Source organism: Pithys albifrons, chromosome 6, assembly GCF_047495875.1.
Source record: "Pithys albifrons albifrons isolate INPA30051 chromosome 6, PitAlb_v1, whole genome shotgun sequence".
NCBI lineage: Eukaryota > Metazoa > Chordata > Aves > Passeriformes > Thamnophilidae > Pithys > Pithys albifrons.
The window spans coordinates 57114277-57137859 of NC_092463.1; the positions used below are offsets into that span (position 1 = coordinate 57114277).

At 41.1% G+C, this 23583-nt stretch overlaps 1 protein-coding gene across 1 annotated transcript in view; it reads right to left on the reverse strand.

The window, feature by feature from the left end:
• The window catches only part of SPON1 (spondin 1), a 185442-nt gene extending 162992 nt beyond the window's left edge, over positions 1 to 22450 (reverse strand). Inside the window, exons 1-2 of the mRNA XM_071559033.1 lie at positions 22001 to 22450; positions 15232 to 15338 (exon numbers count right to left, since the gene is read on the reverse strand). Of these exons, the coding sequence (XP_071415134.1) occupies positions 15232 to 15338; positions 22001 to 22223 (330 nt within the window). The 5' untranslated portion in view covers positions 22224 to 22450. The remainder of the gene's footprint in view (positions 1 to 15231; positions 15339 to 22000) is intronic.
• Between the last annotated feature and the right edge of the window lie 1133 nt (positions 22451 to 23583).

Below are 23583 nucleotides of genomic sequence, written 5' to 3' on the forward strand. Positions count from 1 at the left end.
ACAGCCTGCCTTCCTCCTCATCAGCTCTTCTCTCTTCTCTACCTGTCAGGATGCTCATTGCCAGCCAAAAGGAACCTTTTCTAATTACGACTTTGTGAGTAGAGTGCAACACAGGGTTAAGCCCAGATGGGGCTTCTTTACTAATATAATCAATAATAATATTACTATAGAGATGACATTTTCCTGCAATACAACATAACACATTTGGTAGTAAAGTACAAGGAAACGCCTCTTGGGCTCTTAAGTACACCAGAACTGATGAAGGTCATTTGAAATACATAGTAAAATGTGAGTCTGCACATTTTACCAGATCAGCACTTCTCAGTTGCTTAGTTTGTTCAGGCTTTTCATTTAACCTTCATTTCAGAAAATATTACACTACTCAGCATTATGACTACAGCGCCAAGAATAGCGACCTCACTTGGAACTCCTCACTTAAGAAGGGATTTAGGGATTACAGAAAATACAGATTTTTAATAGCATTATTGTCCTGCTTGGTGCTGGAGCTTTGAAGCATCAGCAGCTCTGGCACACGTGCTATTCATGTTCCTCAGGAGTGTCTCACTGCCAAAATATACATCCCAACCTAATGCAAGCCGATTCCACACAAATTCTCACAGCCTTCAGATGACTGTGTACAGAACATAAGCTATTTCTGAGAGACTTAATCCACTGCTAAAACCACATTTACAGCAAAAATACTGGTGATGTGGAACTACAGGCTTTGTGCAGATAAACTTAAGAAGGCATTTACCTCCTTAAAATAAGCTTTCAAATCTTTTGCTTAACAATTTGCATCAACTGTCAGATCAGGAATTCTGCTTGTACAGAAGAGCTGCAGGAAGGCAGGGAGAGATTCTGGCAGCACTGACAGTAGTTGTGAGCAATTATAAAGCCACCAGGTAATTTGAGTGCATTGAGTGTGTGCCTGAAAACTGGACAGAGTCAAGACATAATAACCCAGGCTATGGCTCCCCTTACTTTTGATATGTCGATGAACTACTAATGTACAGATTCTCAGATTCTTTCCTTACTTAGAGGGCATCACAGGTTACAGTCTGTTCATGAACAATTCCTCTGCCTGCTGTTATGTCCACAGCTTTCTATAAAGCCTAATTTCACATTGCTTTGAGCACCCTTCGAGCAAATTAAACCTGCTTGCTGAGAGTTTCCAAGAAATCAAAAAGTTATGCTTTCTCCCCTTCATTATGAGAGGATTCTGCTTCAGAAAGACACACTGCCCTCAGACAACAGTAAGGCCATAGTTTGGGGAAAAGAAGGGTCTCCTGGGCAAATTTCTATTCAAGAGCTTGGTGGGATCCCTTCAAACAGGCCTGCCCCAGTCCACTACAGGAGGAGCAATTAATTAATTAATTCTTTCCTTGTATTTCTCTCTGAAACACAAAGAGCAGCACCAAATATGAGTGCAGACAACATCACCTCAAACAGATGAAGTGTTGGTGTGTAAGAATACGAACAGCTGTCTCTTTCTTCCCCATTCCCAGGTGAGGATCTGAAGTCTATTACTGTGCAAGTTTTAACCTGAGAACTTCAGCATAAGTGACATAAATAGTCTCACCTGTCTAGCTAAGCATTTGCAGAACATGAACATGAAAGCACTAGAAATAAGAGACATTTTCATTGCAGAAACCAAATACTGCCCTGCAGGTCAGCTCTTACTCATAGGGAGTCTCATGCCATCTTTCACTCCCAAAGCTGAATTTTGGCAATACAGAAAATCTACCTCAGTAGTTATGGACAATCAGTCACACCAGTGTTTGTTCAGAGACAGTTGATAGTTTCAATATTATACTGAATTATTCTCAATAAATTTCAGTGAAAAGATGCATAAGGTTCAAAGTCAGAATTCTGGATCTGTTATTTCACTGTGCTTTTTTTTAATCTTATGCAGACTAATTATACAAATTTTGCACAGGTACTTGAGAAAACAATTCTATAAGGTATGCAACAGCAAAATGACTATAGCAAAGAAAGGTTAAAAAAAATCCTGGATCAATAAAGGGAAAACCAACTTCTGATCAGACATTCAACTACATGTCTTAATAAATGACAGCTAATCCCCAGAATATAAACTATGTAATTAGAAGAGTATCAAAATTAAACACCAGAAATCACATTTAATAGATACTTATTTTCACTTAAAAAAAGCACAACACTTCCCTATGATACAGAGCACAGTAGGAATTACACTGCTCAGTTTAGTAATCCAAAATACATGTAAATGTTGTTGTTTCTGATTCTGAGCCAGCAACAGGAAGAACTAAAACATAGTATGACTCCAAACACACTTGTTTAAGTGACTAAGCCTAGATTACTAAGAGAATATTTGAAGAGGGTTTGTCACTTCAGTCCTGTAGTAGGAAAGATCTGCTTATCTCTTTGATACACACCAGCACAACAGCTATTAGTACTGGAATTTTTGTGGGGTTCCCACCATACAGATAGAATCAGACTGTGTTCCCATATTTTTAAATCTCTGTGTTATATTTTACAGTCATGGTTGGAATGTTATACATTTTACAAACATTTGTTATTTTATGCATGGACAGTATTTACATGCAAGAAGACAGATGACTCTTTACACATTCCTGTCTTGGGAGGCAAACGCTGTATGGGAAGAGCAGAACTCCTCAAGTTTAGTAGTGGCTCAAGTGTGATATGTGATCCTGAGCAAGTTCCTTCCACATTTACTCCTTTGTAAAGTGGATATGATAAATTCATATTCCAGAAAAAATGTTTATGCAATGCAATTTATCTAAAAACTTTGAAGTCTTCATCAGAGAGAAAATTTAGAGCACATTTGAAAGCTGTATTATACCCATAAATGTAAATGCAAATGTAGAACACTTACAACAGAAAGTCATTAGGACAAGACTCAGCAAATTTAGGAGAAAAAAAGTAGTGATCTCTCAAAATTCAAGAGATACACAAGTATCAAGAGTGGAGTATCTTAACAGCAATGACTTCAGCATTTGATCCCCCCTTTACATGTTTATCATGTTTGTATCTTACAATATTCCTTTCCACATTTATTTAAGTTTTCCTTATTTGATCGTGGCATAAACTAAGTTTTAGTATACATCATGTATTTAGGTGTCAAAAATGAACAGAAATGCTCCAGGACCAGCACTCACAGGTTGTATCAGCTTTGTTCTTCCCAAGAAGAAATGCCAAATCTCTCTCATAGGCAGCAGTTTAGAGGGCAAATGGGTTTAGAAACCTAAGCACACATTGGGATATACACACTGGTCCTCCTGTGAAAGCTGCCAGTTGCACAACATCTGCACCACATACAGAGCTGGGTGTTTATAATGTGGGTTTAATAGATTTTGGAAGTATTGTAATCAAAGGAGAATCTGATGAACTGAAAGAAAAACATAATGAATATACAGTGAGTTTTGAGGAGGTAGCAGCATACAGGGTTTGTTTTTTTTTCATCTTTTAGGGAAATCTTACACAATGTCTAAGAAAAAGTTCCTAATTATTGTTTGGAACATAAGAGTGTTTGAAGCTAAGGCTATTATATAATCCCAGTGCCTAAATATAATGTAACCCAATTCTAATGCACATAAATAAGCACGTCGTATAACCTTTGTGGACAATTATACTGTTACTGAAAGAATCCAAAGGAAGCAAACAAACTTTTCACAAACAAAAACCCCACTGGTCCTATGCATGCAGCTAATACAGAAAACATTTATGATTATCTTAATCTGGGATTTATCATAGTGTGTGTGGCATATTTTCTTAACAGGAAGTATTAGTGGGGGAGCTGATTTACTGACTGGAGGTTTCTGCTGTAGTCCTACATCTGGGATCTCCACTATCATGTAAAGAGGGGCTAGAGTGAAAGGACAGCAACAAGAGGCAAACTGCTGCCTTAGCAACCATTTAAAACACCTCCCTGAAGCTTCCAGAAAGAATTATTTACTTAATGGTATAAAATAGGTAATTAATTTTCCTATGAGAGTGACCTATTGCCCAAGAGAGATTGAAGTGTAAAGTATTTCTCCACCACCATTACTTGTTTGCCACTTTACGTCCCTTTGTCTCTTTTCCTCATGCTTAAAAAGCAGCAGGTTAGATAAAATAAGTTTGTGATAAACAGGCTGAACCAAGTAACATCAGGTATAATTAAGCTTCCCATACAGGCAGAGTCAGCTTCACTCATAGAACTGAAATTAGGAACAAAAGAGATCAAATGAGCTCCAAGAGAACAAAACCTTGAAATATGCCTGACAAATAATGAATAAACACTGGCAGTGCCCTAAGGAACCTCTACTGCACTTCTGACAGTATTGAGATATACAATCATTAAAGTTATAGAATAGCAAGTACTAAAGCTACTTCTTACATACTTTTCCTTTTAAATGTTCCTTTTGAAAAATGCAGGTTCCAATGAACTGTGCCCACCCACAAGGAGAAAAAAAGAGGCAAGAGCAACAACGGTGCCTCAGTTCACATAAAGAGAATAATTGGAGCCCAGTTCAATCTGTGAAGTAAACAGAAGCAGGATGAAGGCTTTTCAATTTACACCTACAGCCTACAAATTAGTAAGTAGTCTGGTAGCATGAGCTTGCCAGAGATTGCATAATAACCCTGCCTGCAGCAACAATGCAGGCAATAGGGAACAAAATGGTAGCTCTATACCAGCAGGGAATTTCCCTTTCTAATTATGGAGCACTCTGAAAAGCATTCTCAAGAGCCAAACGTTAGCTTTTGTGCAACTGGATCAGCAATTTCTTCATTATTCCTGATTTATTTTCATCTGAAAATTAATTTCAATGCTGTTTTAATAAACTAAAGTAACTACACATAAAAAATACAAAATCTTGTCCAGCAAACATTGCTTGGGATTTTTTTTGCTTTGCCTCAAAAGTTAAACAGATTACCAGTAATAATGGCTTATTGAGATGTCTTGCCTATGTTGGTATTCATTAGACATTCACTTGTCTATATCAATTGAAATCAAAAACACTTAAGCCAGAAAATTCTGCTTTTGTAGTACATGTAGGGTAAATTCACATCCTACCCCTTACACAGCCATGAGAAAAGTAAGGTAGAATACAAAATTTTCAGGTTTTCTCACAGCAACTGAAAAAGGAAACAAGAGAGCAGAAGTGGGATCATTTAAGATAAACAGTTAAAAGTAAAAATGCAGCCTATCTCTGAGGAACATAATTGCAAGTAACTTTTCTATCCCCTCTCAATGAGTGTTCCTATGTCATTTCCACCGTGGGCGACTCCCAGTAACAGGTCCTCCCAGAAGCACAACTACTTCTTGAGTTGAGTCAAGAATCACTTCAGAAAACAAAACTACAAAACTATAGTGGCCAGTGGTACACTATTTCTAGATATGTCCTTGAATTTGTAGTGCTTGATTAGTAAGAGAAGCTCCCATAAGTCAGTTGTATAAATAGCTGTCCTGATGCTATCCCGGATGGGAACAACCACACCAGGGCTTGAGAAACAACCTGATTCACAGGTCACACCTACTTACAGCTGTTCTCTGGTGTTACCCCACTAGAGACACACGAAAATGAGAGCTTGAGAAAAGGACTTGGCTCAGATAATGTAGAAGGCAGGACTACTGCTTATATTGAGGAAGGTCATGCTTATATTGAGGAAGGTCACAGAACAAGAGGAGCAAGTCAGAGAAGGGGTGAGAGGCAGAGACAACCTTATCTCCTGCTTGAAGAGAAAGCCAAATCTTCTGGCTTTGTCTGCTGATTAAGGTGACAGTCCTACACAGGTACCAGAGCAGTTCTAACAGAGAAAAATTTAGCAGATGAGAAACCATCCTTAAAAACACTACTCTTACAGTAGTAACAGCCATAGTCAGGAAGTCCACGCAGATCAAGATGCAGGGAAGAGACTGGGATCAGTGAAAGTTGGTAACAGAAAGGTCACAGAATACGCCCAGTTGGAAGGGACACACAAGGATCATCAAGTCCAACTCTTAGCCCTGCACAGGCCCATCCCCGAGTCACACCATGTGGCTGAGAGCATTGTTCAAACACTTCCTGAACTCTCAGGTTTGGTGTTGTGCCCACTGCGCTGGGGAGCCTGTTCAGTGCCCAACCACCCTCTGGGGGAAGAACCTTTTTCTAATATCCAGCCTAAACCTCCCTGACACAACTTCAGACCACTCCCTCAGGTCCTGTCACTGGTCACCACAGAGCAGAGATCAGTGCCTGCCCCCCCTCCCCCCAACTTTTCCCCTTACAAGGAAGTTGTAACTGCAGTGAGGTCTCCCTTCAGTCTCCTCCAGCTGAACACACCAAGCGCCCTCAGCCACTCCTCACATGCTTTCCCTCAAGCCTCTTCCCCACCTTTGTTGCCCTCCTTTTGATGCTCTCTAATAGCTTAATATCTTACTTATATTGCAGTGCCCAAAACTGCACACAATATTCAAGGTGAGGTCTCCTCAGTGCAGAGCAGGTCACAGAAGAACAAACATGACTGGATACAAACATCACTGGTGGGACTGGTCACTGGGGGAGTGCCTCAGGAGGCCTTTGAAAAGTTACAGCTGTGCAGAAGTGAGCACTGCAAACCTCTGTGCCAGGGCTTTATGCTAATGAAAGGACACACCACTCAGGTGATCACTAAGTTGAGGTGGATAGCAAGTGACTGAAGAAAATCAGGATGTGGGATGACCGAATCTATTCCGTACATCTGAAGAGATCCTTCTGTCTAATTACTTTCAACTAGAGATGTCCTTACAATCCCAAACTCCACAAACCAGGGGTGAACAAGGTTACTCTACACTGAAGCAATCCAGCATCATTTTGCATGAAGCAAGTTCTGGGAGAGTAAGAATGAAGGAAAAAGCAATATTGTATGGCTTTTTGGTCCAGGACTTGCAAATAGTCTCCACCTGGTCAGGGAAAGAAGACTTCTCAAAGCCACACCCCAGCCTTACCTTGCAGTTTTAAGAGAAAAGAGACCAAAGAAAAGTACAGTATCCTGATCAGAAACATATCTGCAAAGTCTCTTGAGTAGAGACTAGCATTGACACAAAACATCTGATGTGACTGGGATAAGAGCGTGTGTTTTTCAGTTGTTTGAGTCCTTGTTCACCATTCTGAGGGCATCATTATGAATTTCCATTCATCACTGCATAAAGTGAAAAGACTGTGAAGGGACACTGGGATAAAGCACCAAACATTAAACACGCTGAATGCGACAGAATCAAAAGATATGGCCATTTCCTGAACAGGTCTTGTATCATCCTGAGGTAAAATAAATACACTGTGATCAGATGACTAATGATCCCGGGTTGTTAGGTCATGAGAAAGAGCCATCACAGCAAAGAGAACAATCAATTACAACTGCTCAGGACAACAGTAAACAGTATCCTTGGCAAACACTGAGGTCCCTACCACCATTAGAGAGGGGACAGTTGTAAAGGAGAAGGATTGACAGGGTAGCCCACAGCTAGGTCTGACAAGGGTACACGTGCAGTCTAGAAAAATGGAAGCTACATATGCTGTCACTTGGATAATGCACAATTGCCTCCTGAAATCACTAAGTAGTTCTCAAAACAACAGGTGTAGAAAGCAGTGCATCAGTAGCAGCAACTGATTCAGCAAAGAGCTGCAGTGAGGACTTGCCTCACTTAACTATGAAGTCTGGAGGAAGGATTTCTTTTCTACAGCAACCATTCATGAACAAGTCATGTAGGTAAACTGCTGATTCTAAGTCGGCACAAGCTCTCTTAACAGAGGAGGGGAAAAAAGAGGGGGGAAAAAAGAAAGACCACCATTTAAATTTAATTGGGATGCTTTCTACTGGCATCTGTGTACATTCAAAAGTCCAGAGGAATGACAACAGGATTTTCTTATAGTAGAAATGCCCATATAACCTGGAGAAGTTGTCATGTTGAGCCTCAGCCTTTATCAGTACCTTCACTCACCCTTCTCTCCCCTTTCCCTACTGCCCCAAACCACTAGATGGGAAAAGAAAATACATTATGAGAAAAGAGAAAGTATAGACATAACTCTGTATGTCTGTAGCCTAGCCATTGTAGGCTGGGAGCTGACAGTTCTTATTTGGAGAGAAGTGTAGGAATACACACATTTTCCTGTCCTTTTAAAGCCCTGTGTCATTCTGGATGTCCAGATCCATAGCTGTCATAGCAAAGATTACAGGCAGTGAGAGCTGAAGTCCAGATCAGTAGGGAATACCTGATAAACGCCTCCTAACCTGATGTAAAGTGGAAGTGCAAAGAACAAACACTTGTTCTAAGGTCCCATTGATTGGAACTGACATGCTGAAGGTCTCCTAATGCTGCAGAATGGCAAATGGCTACATAGAGGTAATTCTTGGAGCATTACAGAACAGTGATAGGAGCTAACAAGATTAAGAGTGCTGATCTTTTTCAGCAGACATACAAAGAAACCAGAATAACTGATGAGTGCCTTAGAGGAAGCTGGTAAATAACAGGCTACCAGAAGCAAAATCTAGGAAGGAAAGCCTGATAATAACATTATAACTGAAGAAAGGGATGGTGGGGTAGATGTTTCAATGAACCTGGAGCCCATATACAGCTAGAGTTATAACCCGTGACAGCTGCCATATGGTGACTGTAAAGCATCTGACTGCTGCCAGGGGGGTTAAATGTCTTTCCTAAAATTTCACATGGCCCAGGTGTCATCATCTGAATAAAGACTGTCTGAGAGAGGAATAACAATGAGTTAGGCAGATTACCTGGGCTGGAGAAAAGAGATATTTGAAATAAATTCCTTTAGAGTCACTGATACATCCTGTTAAACACTGCCTGGGGAAGAACATGCAGCTTTTACTGATTGACAAAACAGAGTTGACAGGATCTGCACTTCCAAAATCCAGACTTCGGCTTTGAATGAAACAACTGCAAAGGCAAAACTGCCCACCGGACTGGAAGCAAGACATGAAAAGAGAACACTTGAAAAGCACCAAGTGATCCTAAACCCCAAAGGGCCCAGAATGGGACTCGGAACACTGAGGTGTCAGAAGAGCAGACTAGAGTCTCCAAGGCAGAAAGGGACAGTGTTTCCAGTGTAATTCCGTCTCTTGAGGACTGATTTGTTAAGTGTCAGCGCCAAATTCTAGGAAAACAGTCTCTAATGAGTCTCTTTGGAAGCTTCTTAGAACCAGGAAGTCTTGCAGTTTAATGCTAACCAAGGAACAGGATATACTAATAGATATATTCTCCTTTAACAGGAGATTTAATTAGGCAGTTCTGATATTTTACCATGACATAATTTGGCTCTGCATCCATTTGGCAGTTTGCGAGGCAGGGCAGAAGTCACACTAGAGATAACCAGACTCTGATAAGCCTTGGCTGTGCAAAGGAGCCTGGAGTTCTAGCTAACCTATCTCAAAACATACTTCCTAGTTTTGGTTTTAAGGTCTTTAGAGGGTTTCTTTGGCTTGTGCTTTGGCTGTGTTATTACATGGCCAGAAACTAAATGATCTTTTCTCTAGCCAAGCAGAGAGACAGGGAAAGGGCAAAGAAAAAGAAATGGCAGAAGAAAAACTAAAGCCAAATTAACTAAAACTAAAAGTATTCAAATAAGTCGTAAAAGTAAGGGTAATAACATAGCAAGAAAAATGCTTTTTGGATTGGAAGGGGTTTTTTGTAGGGTTTTGGGGGTTTTTTACCTCCTATTTAATCCCTGAACATCATTATACAGACCTCAGAGTTCTAGAAAACTGTGAAGGTTTTCACCAAGATCAATCAACTCCATACTATAGGAAAGGTGAACCAGAGCTTGGTTTACCATTATAAAATATATTTCTTTTATGACTAGAATAATATTTGCAGCTATTCTTACAGAAAGAAAAATCAGGATTACTCTTGCAAATGCAAAAGAACAGGAGATTTAAATTTCACAGACTCAGAATTCATGTCCACCTGCTCAGTCTCCAAATTATATACCTGGCATATTCTGATTCCTTCATATTTAACATACTCTGTAATTACACCTTTGAATCATTACTTCCACAGGCTTCTGCTCAGGAAGATGACAGAGTGTTTCAGTGATGAGATGCTGGGAAAGGGAATGCAGGGAATGCAAACATGAGCAAAATACTTGAAAGTTTTGAACAGTTGTTAAAGAAAACAGCATTATTTCATACACCTCAGAATAAGCTATTTACTCAGTAGCCTGATGAGTTTATATTGGGACACAAGGTTAAAAAAAACAAACATGCAGGCCAAATGCAACATCAGTATTATACAGGTACAGCTTAATTTTTAATATAAAAACCTGAATAAATAATTGCAGTAATTAATTCTTTTAAAAACTATAAACAAACTTTGCTTATGGATACATTTGCCATGGCTAAAGTCCTTTTGAGACTGCTTCTTTCAAAATGCACTGTATCAGCTGCTGAGGGAGATGCAAGATTCTTATAAATGCTGGAACACACCATTTGAGGAGCTGCTTTTCTAAGAGGTTGGGAAAATACCTTTTAGTGTAAATGTCTTGCTAAGCACGTCAACTAAACAGCATCAAAAGAAGGGGTCACAGTGTGTATTCAAACACAAAGGCAACGTTTGGGCTATTGTTTCAGGGTAAACCTTGGGAAGGACAACTTCGGATAAAGGACCCCTGGCACTAATTACCTCACTACTACTGGAGTTCTCCTTGAATGTTTTCTTTTTCAGCACATCTCTAACTTTTATAAAAGCCACACCTTTAATGAAACCTTCACTCGTTCTGCTGCTGCACCTGCTTACTTACTTACATTGGTTTCACACCAGTGGGTTGCTAAATTCAGTGACCTAAACTCGGAATTCCTTGATTCATTCTAGAGTTAAAAGTATCAAAAGGACACCTCCAGGAACACCACTATGATGAAGGCATTTAGCAGTAAACTATCACAATACCCGACATAAGAATCTAACAACTGATTATACCAAAGCAATATAAAGAATTGTCCAATTTTGAGTCTTTGTGACTCAGCTTACCACTGCATATGAGAAAAGCAGGTCATGTTTGCACAAAATATTTTAAAATGAGTGTTTAATTATCAAGCATGTTCAAAATACCACGAATTTTTTTAGGAATTAAGAACATTTTGAAGGACAAGACTGTAGTTCAAAACTTCCTCAATAAATTGAACTAAGCTCTATCCTTAAAAGGACTAAAACAAATACAGAAAAAAGGAATCTTGACAAAGGCAGCAACATGCAGGAAAATACTTAGGACTTTTTCATGCACCTCCAGTACAATGATGAGATGCTTCTGCAATAAAGGCAAGTTGCTCACACTCAGAGGATCCTGCATGAAGACAAGGGCACTCCAAAGGATTACAGTACCAAAACTATACATGATTTTATGCAGAGAGTCCAGACTAACTATTGTGTACAATTCTGAGGAACATAAGATTGAAATCTCAGTTTAACTGCAGAAATAGCAATATTGAAAGATGATGCCCTACAACTGAAATAAGGAACAGGTAAAGAATGTGTAGAATTGGAGGGAGAATGAAGGAAACTTCAGAATACCTGCTTCATAAGACATCAAGAAAATTCTTAATTTAGGAAGACAATTTCCTAAGAGACCAATTTAACCACAATTAGTGAAGACTCGCTTTAGATGCTAGGAAGAGTTCCACAAAACTGTCCTTAAATTTTGTATAAAGTACAATATATTGAAGAGTTTAAACAGGCCACTTGGAAATATGAAGTTGCTGTTTTTGAACACTTGAGAATACATTTACAAAACATCCATCAAGAATTTTCTTGAATATTTATCCTTCCTCAGAGAACAAGGAAGACAGATGAGATGCAGCCCTAAATTTCTATTAGTCTAGATTATTTGTCAGATTAAATCTATTACATTGCATACATATGTTGATTAAAACGGCCTGTATAGATCACATAGTATTCTACAGTCAGTCAAGTTGCCCTCGAGTATAACTTGCCTTCCAAACAATTTGCAGACAGTTGCTAAACATTACAAAAGAGAAAGATCTGCAGTCTACGTGCCAACAGTTGGGAATGGCTTGTGTAAAGAGGCCAATGGGACACAATACCCAAAGCTGAAGAGAACCTCTGTGCCCCCCTGAGTTATACAATTACCACTGCCATAAGTAAGAGCCATATCATTACATCCCCCAAACTTCTGTGACTGAATTTGGCATCTTGAATTCCCCAGCCATATTTAATTTAGCTATTTAACATATGTTTGAGTGTTTGTGGGAGTCAATGTGATTTATTTTAAAGCTGAATTGTGTCCTGTGTGTACTACAAGGACACAGAAAAAGAAGTTTGGCTGCATTAAATAAACAAACAGCAGTAAAATCAGATTTTAAAGTCTCCATTGTCTCAGAGGAAAACAGATTTAGAATGGTGGAGTCCAAACTATACTTCTCTAAATCCCTCAACTTGATGGCAAGTCTAGAGTCAACCCAAAAGGGTATAGAAAAAAAGTACCTGTCCGACAAAGAATTTCAACAGCTGTGGTATTTACAGGCTCAGGACCCTGCAGCTTGATGATTAATGAAGGCTGGCTATACCTGCTGACTTGCAGAGTCATACAAGAGCAAATGAGCCATGAGGAGGCTGTAAAAGGCAGAGCAGAGCCCCTGCAGGGCCAGGTCGGCAGCCACTCGCTGCAGGTCCAGCCTTTGCATTGGGCTGGATGTGACCCCTGGAAACAATGGTTGCCCAGCCTAAGCTCACCGTGTCTGAGCCAAAAACTCAGGTGTTAGTCTCTATTTAACACCTTGGTGCTTAACACATGCTCCTCTCTGAGGCACCACACCTGGTGAGCAGTGGAAGACCCTCAGTAGCTGTGCAGAACAGCAGCCACAGCTCCAATGGGGGCTTGTCCCAAGGACAGAGTGTGGATTCAGGTTCTCCCCATTAAAGACACCAGCTCGTACTTCACAATCTGGAAGTGGCACTCACAGGCTTGAAGCTCAGATGTCTTACAGTCTCACGGAGGGAAAGCATGTCTGACTTGGTCGACTTTCATTTTCTAATATGAATCAAGCACTTGCTTCATGCAGTGCTTTCTTTTGAGTATTATTTTAACAGCATATATTTCTCCTCATGAAGGCAGAGGCTTTGTCTGTAGTCCAGAAACAGCATTTAGTGTCCTGTCACTATGAAGGAGTTTTCATTGAGTTCTGTTCCATTAGGTAACTCATTGAGTAACAGTTGCTCCACCTGAGCACAGGAATAGCATAACTGCAAGTGGCATGCAAATTACATTGCACACAGTTTTTTATTACTCTGTACAGCTGTTTAGTCACCCTTGGGATCTTCACTTATGACAGAAATACAGTGCAAACCCTTCAACTAACCATCTCTCTTTCTCTGGTTACTAGCACCTAGCCAAGCTACAAGCTGCAGTATTTATCTGCAAGTATTCTTCAGATACTCCAATAACAATCTTACATCTGTGTCCAGAGAGGCAGAAAAGGCAGACACCATCTGAATCAACTTCAGTTAATCGTGCTAATGTGGGATGAGCACAGCAAGTACTATTTGTTCCACATATATACAAATTTAGTTATGCATAAACTTCGAAACTCCCACCTGCAGCATTAGAACACTGAGCTCAGATTGCAATCCATACAATAGAGCTAATTAAACAACACTCCTTCAGCTGAGATCCATTGGGCCTTTTATTTTATCTTATGTAGAATTTCCATTTGCTTCCCACTCTAAGAGCTTCAAAATTCCTCTGTACTTCAGCAAAGCTTAGTGAGTTTCTCACTGCGAATTAGACATAAAGGCAAAACTCGGCCAATTTTTTTCGAATCACCCACAGTCAGAGACACTGACAACTAAAATGAAGAAATTATTGGTGATAAGTTGTTTTTTAAATAGATGAAGCACCACCATTTCTACTACTTAGGAGTAGCTGACCCTTCAATGTCAGCTTATTCTTTAAAATCCCCCAACTTTATTAAAAAGTCAATATTAAAAAGATTTCTCTGAAATAATATTAGGAAATTATTTCATTTTTAAAAGATGGAGTTATACCAACATCAAATAAGTTCTCAGTCTAGATTTTCTTACAAATGCATGAAAACTGGGCAGAGGCCTCTAAGCAAAATAGATAAAGAAGGCAATTAGTTATTGAGTTTGCATGTTCTATTTGCTATATACAAAAATACAGAAGAAGCCTCAGGAAGAGATGTTGCTTTCTCTCTCCTTGTGTATCACCTACATTAGAACTTCTGAGTATTTCCCCTGAAAATCTAGAAATTCTTCTTTCAGGCAAGTAAAATCTTCTACCTAGAAATCATTACTGAAATTACTATCATTATCAATAAATATCCTGTATGTTATAATCAATATAATTCAACAATATTTCCAAGCTTGGAAAGTCAAACAGCAAATAATACCCTATCTGAGAATCAAACCTACTTACATAATTTCTACCTTATTTCATAAATATGATGTATATTCTCAATTTCCAGAATTCCCCTCATGAAATGTGAAATAGCTGAAAACACCATTTTGTGAATCATCGCTCTGGATTCTAATCCTTTTAATAATGACAAACATTTCACCCACTGAATGTGTTCATTAAGTAAAGTACTACTGAGCATAAATAAAACAGCAGAATTTAATATACGACTGATGAAACTGTCATTACAACTGTGGCAAACACTTCTCAAAACCATAATCTACATCTCAATGGACAAAAATATTGAAGAAATAGAAAAAGCAAAACGAGAACAGCACAATTTTCATATTCACTTTGAATAACAAGTTCAGGTGTCCCAGGCTCCAGTGCAAGTCACTGGTGCTCATTTATAACTGTAAGAATGGGAGAAGAGCAAGCTGAAGTCAAGGTCCCAGAGCCTTGATCCCTTGAACAGGTTGCTTGGAATATAAAACATACTATGCTGTTCTCATGTCAACATCCACAAGTATTTCTGCTTACTCATGCATAGTCTGCATTCTATGTGCATATCAAAGAGTCATAGAATAGATTGGGTTGGAAAAGACCTTCGAGATCATCAAGTCCAACCCTTGGTCCAACTCCAGTCCCTTTACCAGATCATGGCACTCAGTGCCACGGCCAAGCTCACCTTAAAAACCTCCAGGGATGGGGAATCCACCCCCTCTCTGGGCAGCCCATTCCAATGCCTGATTACTCTCTGGAAAGAATTTTTTTCTGATAAAACCTCCCTTTGAGCCAGGCATACAGCAAGCAAGACTACAAGAGGGTAGGTCAGGGAAAGTTGTCTCACCTGGAAGGTTCCTGCATGGTCTTCCTCTTTGTCCCCTTCTTTTCCTTCCTTCAGGGCGATCAGTGTGAACCCTCGAAAGTAAGCAGGAGTGGCAGCAGAAAGTGTCACTAAGATACAATGAACAGAGAAATAATGAAAACATAGTATTAATTGTGAAATCAGCCACATGCATATCACTTCTCAGCTTGAGGAGTGTGGTGTTTTCAGTTGGTATCAACCAAAGCCAGGGTACTGACAACATGGAGCAAAGCCAACCAGAATACAGGATGTTCGGTCCAAGTTTCCACCGAAACTGAAAAGCACTGGCATGATGTGAAATACCTCCACTTTTTTCTTCTACTCACACTTCTTTTTTAAATAAGATGGATAATGTGCTCAGATCTACAGAGGGTTATTTTGTTGTTGCTTCGGGGGTGGGGATACACGTGTTAGGGGATTTTCTTCTTAGGATTCTTTGTGAGGGTTTTTGGTTGGTTGGTTTGGTTTGAAATGTGAGGGAGCATTTCCTGAATATTTGAATTCAGCTTTTGCTCTGCTCTGAGCATAGACAAGGATCTAGGCATTTTAGTCACAGGAAGTCTCTCTAACTGCAATGGGAGATGACCACACTGCCTGCTCCAGCTCAGCTACACTCAACACAGCACTCCAGCTGGTGGCAATGGGGGATCTTGAACTATTTGCTTTATCCTCAGGGTAAAACAGGACACAGAGTTAAACTCCTGGCTGGAGCTGACCTCTGTGCAGCCAGCTCTGACTGCCAAACCAGCCCACACATCAGCAAACACCCTTCTTCACACACCTGTCCTGACAAGGAAGGCAGAGTTGGATCCACCAGGACAAAATAGATGTCACGCTGACTATTTGGATTTTATCATGCTCAGTATAAGGATTAAATCCCTCATTTTCTGCTAGTGCAAGATACCATTGCACATTTTCTGTTTGCCATCACCAGCACCTGAGCACCACCCAGCAACATTTGAGTTACATCAGCTGAGGCTCATTTGAACATTTTCAGAAAGACATAATGGGGCAGAGCTTTGAGGCTGGACTTCTGAAATTGCCAAACCCTTTTCAACAACTTATGACAATTCTTTCCTGAAACAGGGGTAAGTTTTGGAGAAAAATTGTTTTTGAATTAAAGGAAAAGAGACAAAATTCAACTATGAATACTTTTAAGTAGCTTTTACTTTAAGCATATTGCAGACAACACTGTTTGTGGTAGATTATTGTCAAACTCTCCAGCCCTGACTGGCACAATAAAAACTGAAGACCACACACAGTTTTCACAAGCAAACTGCAACTACCAGTGCTGCTCCAAAGAACATCCAGAAGAGACTCCCTCTCACACAAATAGGACATGAGGGATTAAATCACATTGCTAAAAGTTACAGATTGCCCTCAAAAGATAAGGATTTCAAAACATGCCCAGAATTCATTTGGAACATATGGAAAACTCTTTGATGTAGAAATTCAGTAGTGGAAAAATACAAAACAGGCTATTTGACAATTTCTAGCATTATGCAGCTTTATTTAGGTCTAAAAAAACACAATGTCTGTACAAACACATAACTTCTCTGGCTATATGTGGAAAAAAGGGTTAGAGATGCTCATTTCAATGGTTAACCTTTTGAGTGCCATGCTCAGACCTGTACATCTGCAAACACCATACAAACCTAGAGCAGTGACTGGCATAATAGCAAGTCCCCAGCTCTCAAGGTGTTCAACATGGTTTTCATTCCATGGAACCTCATGATGAGGTTAAATGTCATCATTTTGTGGGAGAAAGAAAATTTCACATTTTATATACAGAAACTGAGTAGCAGCACACCACCACTAAAATTCCTGCTTACTTTACTAAGTATTGCTCCTAATCATTGGTTCATTATCTGTCAAAAAATTAGTATGATTAGTCCAGTTTTGCAAACTTCTGCAGCTCTACCTAAATGCAAACCCACAGCAGCCTCTCAGTTGCTGCAACTGAGAAGAGCAGAGTGCTGAACTCAACAAGGACAAACATATTACTCTTGCTTGAACACTAATTCTTAGAAATTAACTGCCATAAAGGTCTTGTACATGCAACAGATTTTTCCATATCATTTGCATTTCAAAACTCTGAATCACTATGAGTAAGGAGTTACACTACAAATACTTAAATACATATGCAAGCAAACAGAGAATCCAGCTGTGAACTGACTTAACTGTTTCCATCAATTTTCCTCACAAATTTACAGACCAAACCAAACAGTTTTCAAAATTCTTAATATTCTAAACAAACATTCATCTCTAAAACAGAGGAGATCTGAAATGCTGCAGAAGTACGAGGAAAAGAAAAATTTTTTTTTAAAAAGGAAGGTAATTGCAAAGCTTGACTCATAGTTTTTGGATGCCTGGGGTTAGCAATGCTCATGCTGTGGTTGCAGCCATTTAAACCCAGAATAAATCCATGCTTCCTCCACCAGGAGTGATCCCACCCTCCCCCAGCCTGCACTGCTCAGACAGCAGCCACATCCAGGCAGCTGTGCTCTCAGCTGGACTAGGGAACACATCCAGCTGGAAAGTAAAATAAACCAACCCCAACTGGAGAGTTCAGCTGGGTCCAGTCCCCGAGTGGCCGCTCTGCACAGCCCCAGGAGTGCTTTCACCAGTGCTGGGGACACACAGATACAACAGAGGGGCCAGGAGGGCAAAAACCCATAGAAGTAGAGTGGACTCATGGGATTTCAGTGTCTGTGCAACCTCAGCTCAAGGATACCAAGAGGGATGTGTGCTTTGGTCACCCCTGAGTTAGGCCAGAACACAGGTTAACACCTGAGCTGCAAAGGTTTCTGTCAGTTGGCTGAACCATCAGTGTACTGAGGTAACAGCACAGCACAAGGGTTTATTCCAAGCACTGCTAAAATTCAGAGCCTTGTTCTGGCAATGGTTCTGTAGTCCCTGGCTCTGGTCTGAGCATTCCAGCACAGCAGAGGCTTGCACTGCATGGGCAGCAGTGGGAAGCTGTCAGACCACATCTGGTTTTCACAAGAGAGTGGCTCAATGTTGCATAAGACCTAAGAGGAGTTCTTCCTGGGCTAAACTCTGCCATTTTAAACAACTGCTGAGCACTGCCCACACACCAGTTAATGTTCACTGAATAATATGAACTTCCAGTAAAGATCAGTTAAGATCAGCGCACCCTCAAAGTTAAGGATTGTACTTTAAAAGGAAGATTACATATCAGAAGTTGCTGTTGTCTGTTTCCATCCCCTCCAGCAAGTACCTGATTACCTTACAACTTGTACTTTGGCACACACCTTCAATCTGCTCCTCTTTCCCCAGTGTCCCAAGCTAAAGGTGGGGTGATCAAAGCATTGATCCTTTCATTTCAGGCAGGAAATCTGACTTTGCACATCCTACACTATTGCACACGTACTAACAAATACACTTCCAATATTTACCTTTATCTGTATTTTGTGAAACATGAGAATGGCTAAAATAGTTACATCATGAGTGCTTGTTTAGAAAGTATAGAAAAGTGTTTGCACATTGAATGAAAGAAAGAAATTGAAAGAAAAAGACTCAACATTACTTAGAAGTCCCCAAATCAATGCAATGAAGTGTGTCACATTAAATAAGCCTTTCCTCAAAAACTGAGAAAGTGAACTGACCTGCAAGTGGAAATTCCATTAAAAACAGAAATAGCAACCACACAGACAGTGTAACTAAGGATTATAACTACTCAAATCTTCCCTTTTTTCTTCAAAATAACGACTTCGTGATACTGTGGTGGAAAGTATGTCCACTGCATATTAACACATGAAATGGAGATGTATTTTAATAGGATTAAACTTGCCTCACTTTTTCATGGAAACCTCATTCAACCATTAGACTAACTCTACAATCAGTAAAGCTATAGGTGAATATTTACAAGGATCATTTCTCTGTAACACTACCTATAAACTCAAGGCTCATTTGTCCCTTTGAATGCAATGGAAACTTTGACCTTCAGTGGAAACAAGAGCATCTACATTAAGGTCAAAGTTAACCAGCAGGCAGGAGAGGACCTCAACCCCAAGATGGTGAGCACACAAACCTTGCGCTACAGGAAGAGCTGCCCAGCACAATGCATTTGGCTGCCTGCTTCTCAAGGGACACACATCATCACAGCCTGAGCCCCCAGGAAGGTAAGGCCTTTCACAGGCTACAGCTCAGAAGTCCCAATAAGGTGTCAGACATCAGTCATGCCGCTTTCCCTGCAGGACAACACAAAGACCACAGCCATTGTTGCTTTGTTAGACCTGAGGGAGCAAAGGAGGATGGCTGCTCAGCCCTGCTGTTCTCTCATTTTCAACTGTCTGAGCCAGAAGGTGCCCTTATTTCCTGCTGCCAGAGGAGGTGCATACCCGCTCAGATGGGTTATTCAGTGCTCAGGGCCACTGTTCTCTGTCCCAGCTCCAAAGGGGGAAAACCAAAGCTTCACAGAGCCATACACAGAGATCCACCCAGGATTTCCCCTTAGGGCAAATATACTCATCTAAAGGTGCAGAAGAGCCATAAAAACTTCCCCAAAGACAAATGGCAACTGTGAACTCTGGTGTGACTCCCACTACGCAAGAGTGCTGAGATACTTCCAGACGCTGCAGCTTGAAGATCTTATGCGAGAGTCACCAATCCATGAGTGTGACAGTCAGGAAGACAAATGGATAACCCTACACTATCATTCTGGGGAGTACAGCATTTGCATGTACAGTTAACTGCTTTGTTATCTACCTTGAAAATACTGGTTTATTCCAAGAGCCCAGGAGGGAATGTGCCAAGGATCCAGATTGTGTTAAATCAAGCAGGGGCCATGGAAACAGGCATATTTGGCTGCAATGCAAAGCAGGTTGTGCAAGCCTTTTGCCAGGTTGCATATATAGTAATTTGCTGAACGTTAAAAAAAGAAAAAAGGAAAAAACTCTGCAGACCTTTCATAATATCTCTTTTTAATCATTAGTTGGATTTTCTACCTTTGGTATAAAAGAGTAATAAAGTTCCAGTTGTACTGCAGAAATTCCTCCAAAAACGAGCCCTTAAAACTTTCTGCATTCTGCATGCTGCTAGTTTTAAGCACTGCCCTAGATAATGCATATGTTTCAGTAACATTCGCTTATGTTCTTTCAAATATTCAGGAAGTGCCCTCAAAGCACCATCTACATAGGCTGATGTATCACCTGAATACTTTAGGTCTACAGTATCAAAAACACAGGCACATATTTTGTTCTACATTTTAACTTTTTTCTATTAGCTGTAATGTTCTCACTTCCAAGAAGCTATAATATGCTAATGTGATTTTATTAATTGAGTTCCTAATGCCAAGACCTAATATCTCCCAAAAATTAGTTCTGCTAATTCATCTGGGAGTTTCTTTCTTCCTACATTTCCATGCGATAAAAACTTCTTTGGTAGATGATGGAAAATACCCAGTAAAGGTTTTACAGAAGTGAATTCCAAAACTTTTAAAGAACATTTGCATTTGTCACTATCAGTGAACTTGACACATCTTTATCGTTTTTAGCAGATGTGTCAAACTGACATGCAACATGAAATCTTTCAGACTCAAGGTACTAATTGTAATGTCTGGGGCATCTAACCAATTAGTGGAAAACGTGCATTTCCTCACACTACATTAAAACTAAACAATTTTTGAGGAAAATAACCAAGTGAAAATAACACATAGTGACAGACTAGTGTTCAAAACAGGTACCTCACAACTGTAGATGTATTTTTCAACTTCTGAGAAAATGGAATGATCATGTTACGTGCACACTTTTTTCTCCATGTCTATATTAAGATTCCCACGTTCATGCAATTAGAAAACATTGCTCTTTATCCTGAATCTGAGAGAGGTCAGAAGAAGCACTTGGAAGCACCTCCCAAAATTTTTTTCCGAAGTGATGCCTACAAAGTATGTTAGTTATGGAACCCAAAAATGTCCAAATTCTTTTCAAAGTGCCTTTAAAACACAAGATTAACAGTACCTTTCAAGAAGTTTTACTTCCAAAGGCATTATACCGTGAGGCAGGAATAGTGACCAAAACCTGCCTTTGTCTATAAATTAGAAAAATACACTGAAATGTGCTCTGGATTTCAAAAATTGTATGCGACATGCTCAGGGAAGAATGAATGCCTCTATCTCTTATTTACAGTGGCCATTAGCACTGTCTCTGCCTCTTTCCTGTTTGAACCATCTGTTCATTTACCCAGGAAAAAAAAAAGGGGGGGGGGGATAAATGGAAGTGGAAAATGTGGGAAGTTGGCAGCGTGCTGCATCACTGTTTGCCCATATGCTAACTCATTATATTAACATTCATATTTCAGGGCAAGAACAATTAACTCCCAGCTTCCCGTCCTCCCTGCCCAATGCTAAAGCTTCTCCTATGGACACTGTTGTATTTGAAGGGATAGGAAGAAATCTTATATTAGTAGGTAAATGGGGGCAGAGCGCTGTTTGTATCACAGCAACTTGTGATCTTGTGCTAGCGCCGAGCCGGTAGAGAGGAAAGGAAATTCCTCGTAATGAGGAATGTTTGGGAGTAAAGTGATACACTGAAATCCAACTCCCTCTCACTTGTCATGAAAGCATCCCCAATAAAGTAATGCGTGGGAGTATATTACCCTGTCTTAACCCACACAGTCACACACACGCCAAAAAGCATCCAGAGATGACAGGCAGAGACACGTTATAGTTTCAGAGCCACTTATCCTGCCCATTACCGTCGGTATGGGATGCAGGAGATGTCCAACTTACCCCGGTAACTGTTTCCAGGCTTGTAAAATTCTGGATCGCCCTCCACCCTGAGGCTGAATTCATTGTACCCTTCCCTCCTGGTGCCTTGGGCTCGCAGGATCCGACTGCAATATCCCTCGGATTTCGCGGCTTTCTCCAAGGTCTCGTCAGAAAAACCCTTCGCCACCAAGGGGAAAGTCAGCGCCAGGAGCCGCAGGGCCAGCGGCTGCAGATGCGCTCCCATCCTCGGCGCTCCGTGCAACTTTTTCTCGCCGGGGCGGCGGTGCCCGGGAGCGGGGCGGCGAGGGCGGCCGGGCCGGGGGGCGGCAGCGCAGGGTGGGCAGGGCAGGGCAGGGCGGGCAGCGCGGACTCGGGCAGCCCCAGCCGGCAGCGGCCCCCAGCGTGAGCCTTGCCAGGTCGGATCGGAGGGACCGGCTCGGCGGATGCCGGGGAGAGGGAGGGGAAAAGCAGGGAGGGGGCAGAGAGGGAGGGGAGAGGAAAGGAGGGGAGGGAAGTCTGATCTTGCCCAGATCCCGAAGTGAAGTGCTGTTTTGTTTCAGAGCGTGTGATTAGCAGCTCGGTAGTGTTTACTTAGCCGAGGGAATTCTCAGGGTTTGGTGAAAGAGAGGAGCAGGGACGCTGCTGTCTCCCAGACACCCAGCGCGGAGCTGCTGCCGCTCGGGCTGAGCCCACAGACCTGAAATTAATCACCCGCATTCCTGACTAAGTCTACAGTTACTGTAGGGATAACAAGGCTCCAAGAATTTCCCAACACCCCTCCACACCCCCATCCTTCTCCCAACCAGCAGACAAGGTAAACATTGCTAACTAAATCAGCGCAGATGGACCAAGACAGTCACTTGCTCGCTGCTCGCCTGACAAGCGAGGAGCATCGGCTGCAGCATCTCGGGTACCACGGAGGAGAGCTGGGGAGATGGATGTGCCAGAAACATGAGATTCATTTCTACACCGGCTTGCAACTGCGCGTTTCCGAGCGGCAGGCTATGTAAGTGCTCTCACAACAGCTGTGAGCACAGTTCACCTAAGTGGACGTGGGAGGTCTGCTCCAACACTCGGAAAAACCACAGCAGATGCAAACAGCAGAAAGCAAGGAGAGAGCAGGGCTCGTTATTTTGCCTTTACGCAAGGCACACGGAGGCGCAATGACACTGAATGACCTATCTAAATTCACAAAAGTAGATTACAGCAGTGGTAAAAAAAAAAAAAGGAAAAAAGAAAAGCGAACCTAGACCCCTGCAGTTCCTAACTGCAGGGCTCTAATCCCACAATGCTGATCTTCTCTCTCTCCCCTCCACTGCTTTGTAAGCGGAGGAAAAAGTCAGAAAGGTCTTCGAGGAGGACCTGAACACTTTCAGGATGCCAAATGTACAAGAGGGCACAAAGCGCTTTCTAAATGCTATCTCCAGGAGGACTGTAGCAGATTCATGAATACAACAGCATTTAAGCACAACTTCCAAGGAAGTACGGGGAAAAGCAAGCAGTTTCAAATCCTCCTAGGACCTACCAAGGCATTTGCTAGCATCAGCTTTGCAAATGTTTGGGTTGATTAGCAACAACTTTGTGTTGTGTGCCAAATAAAGGTG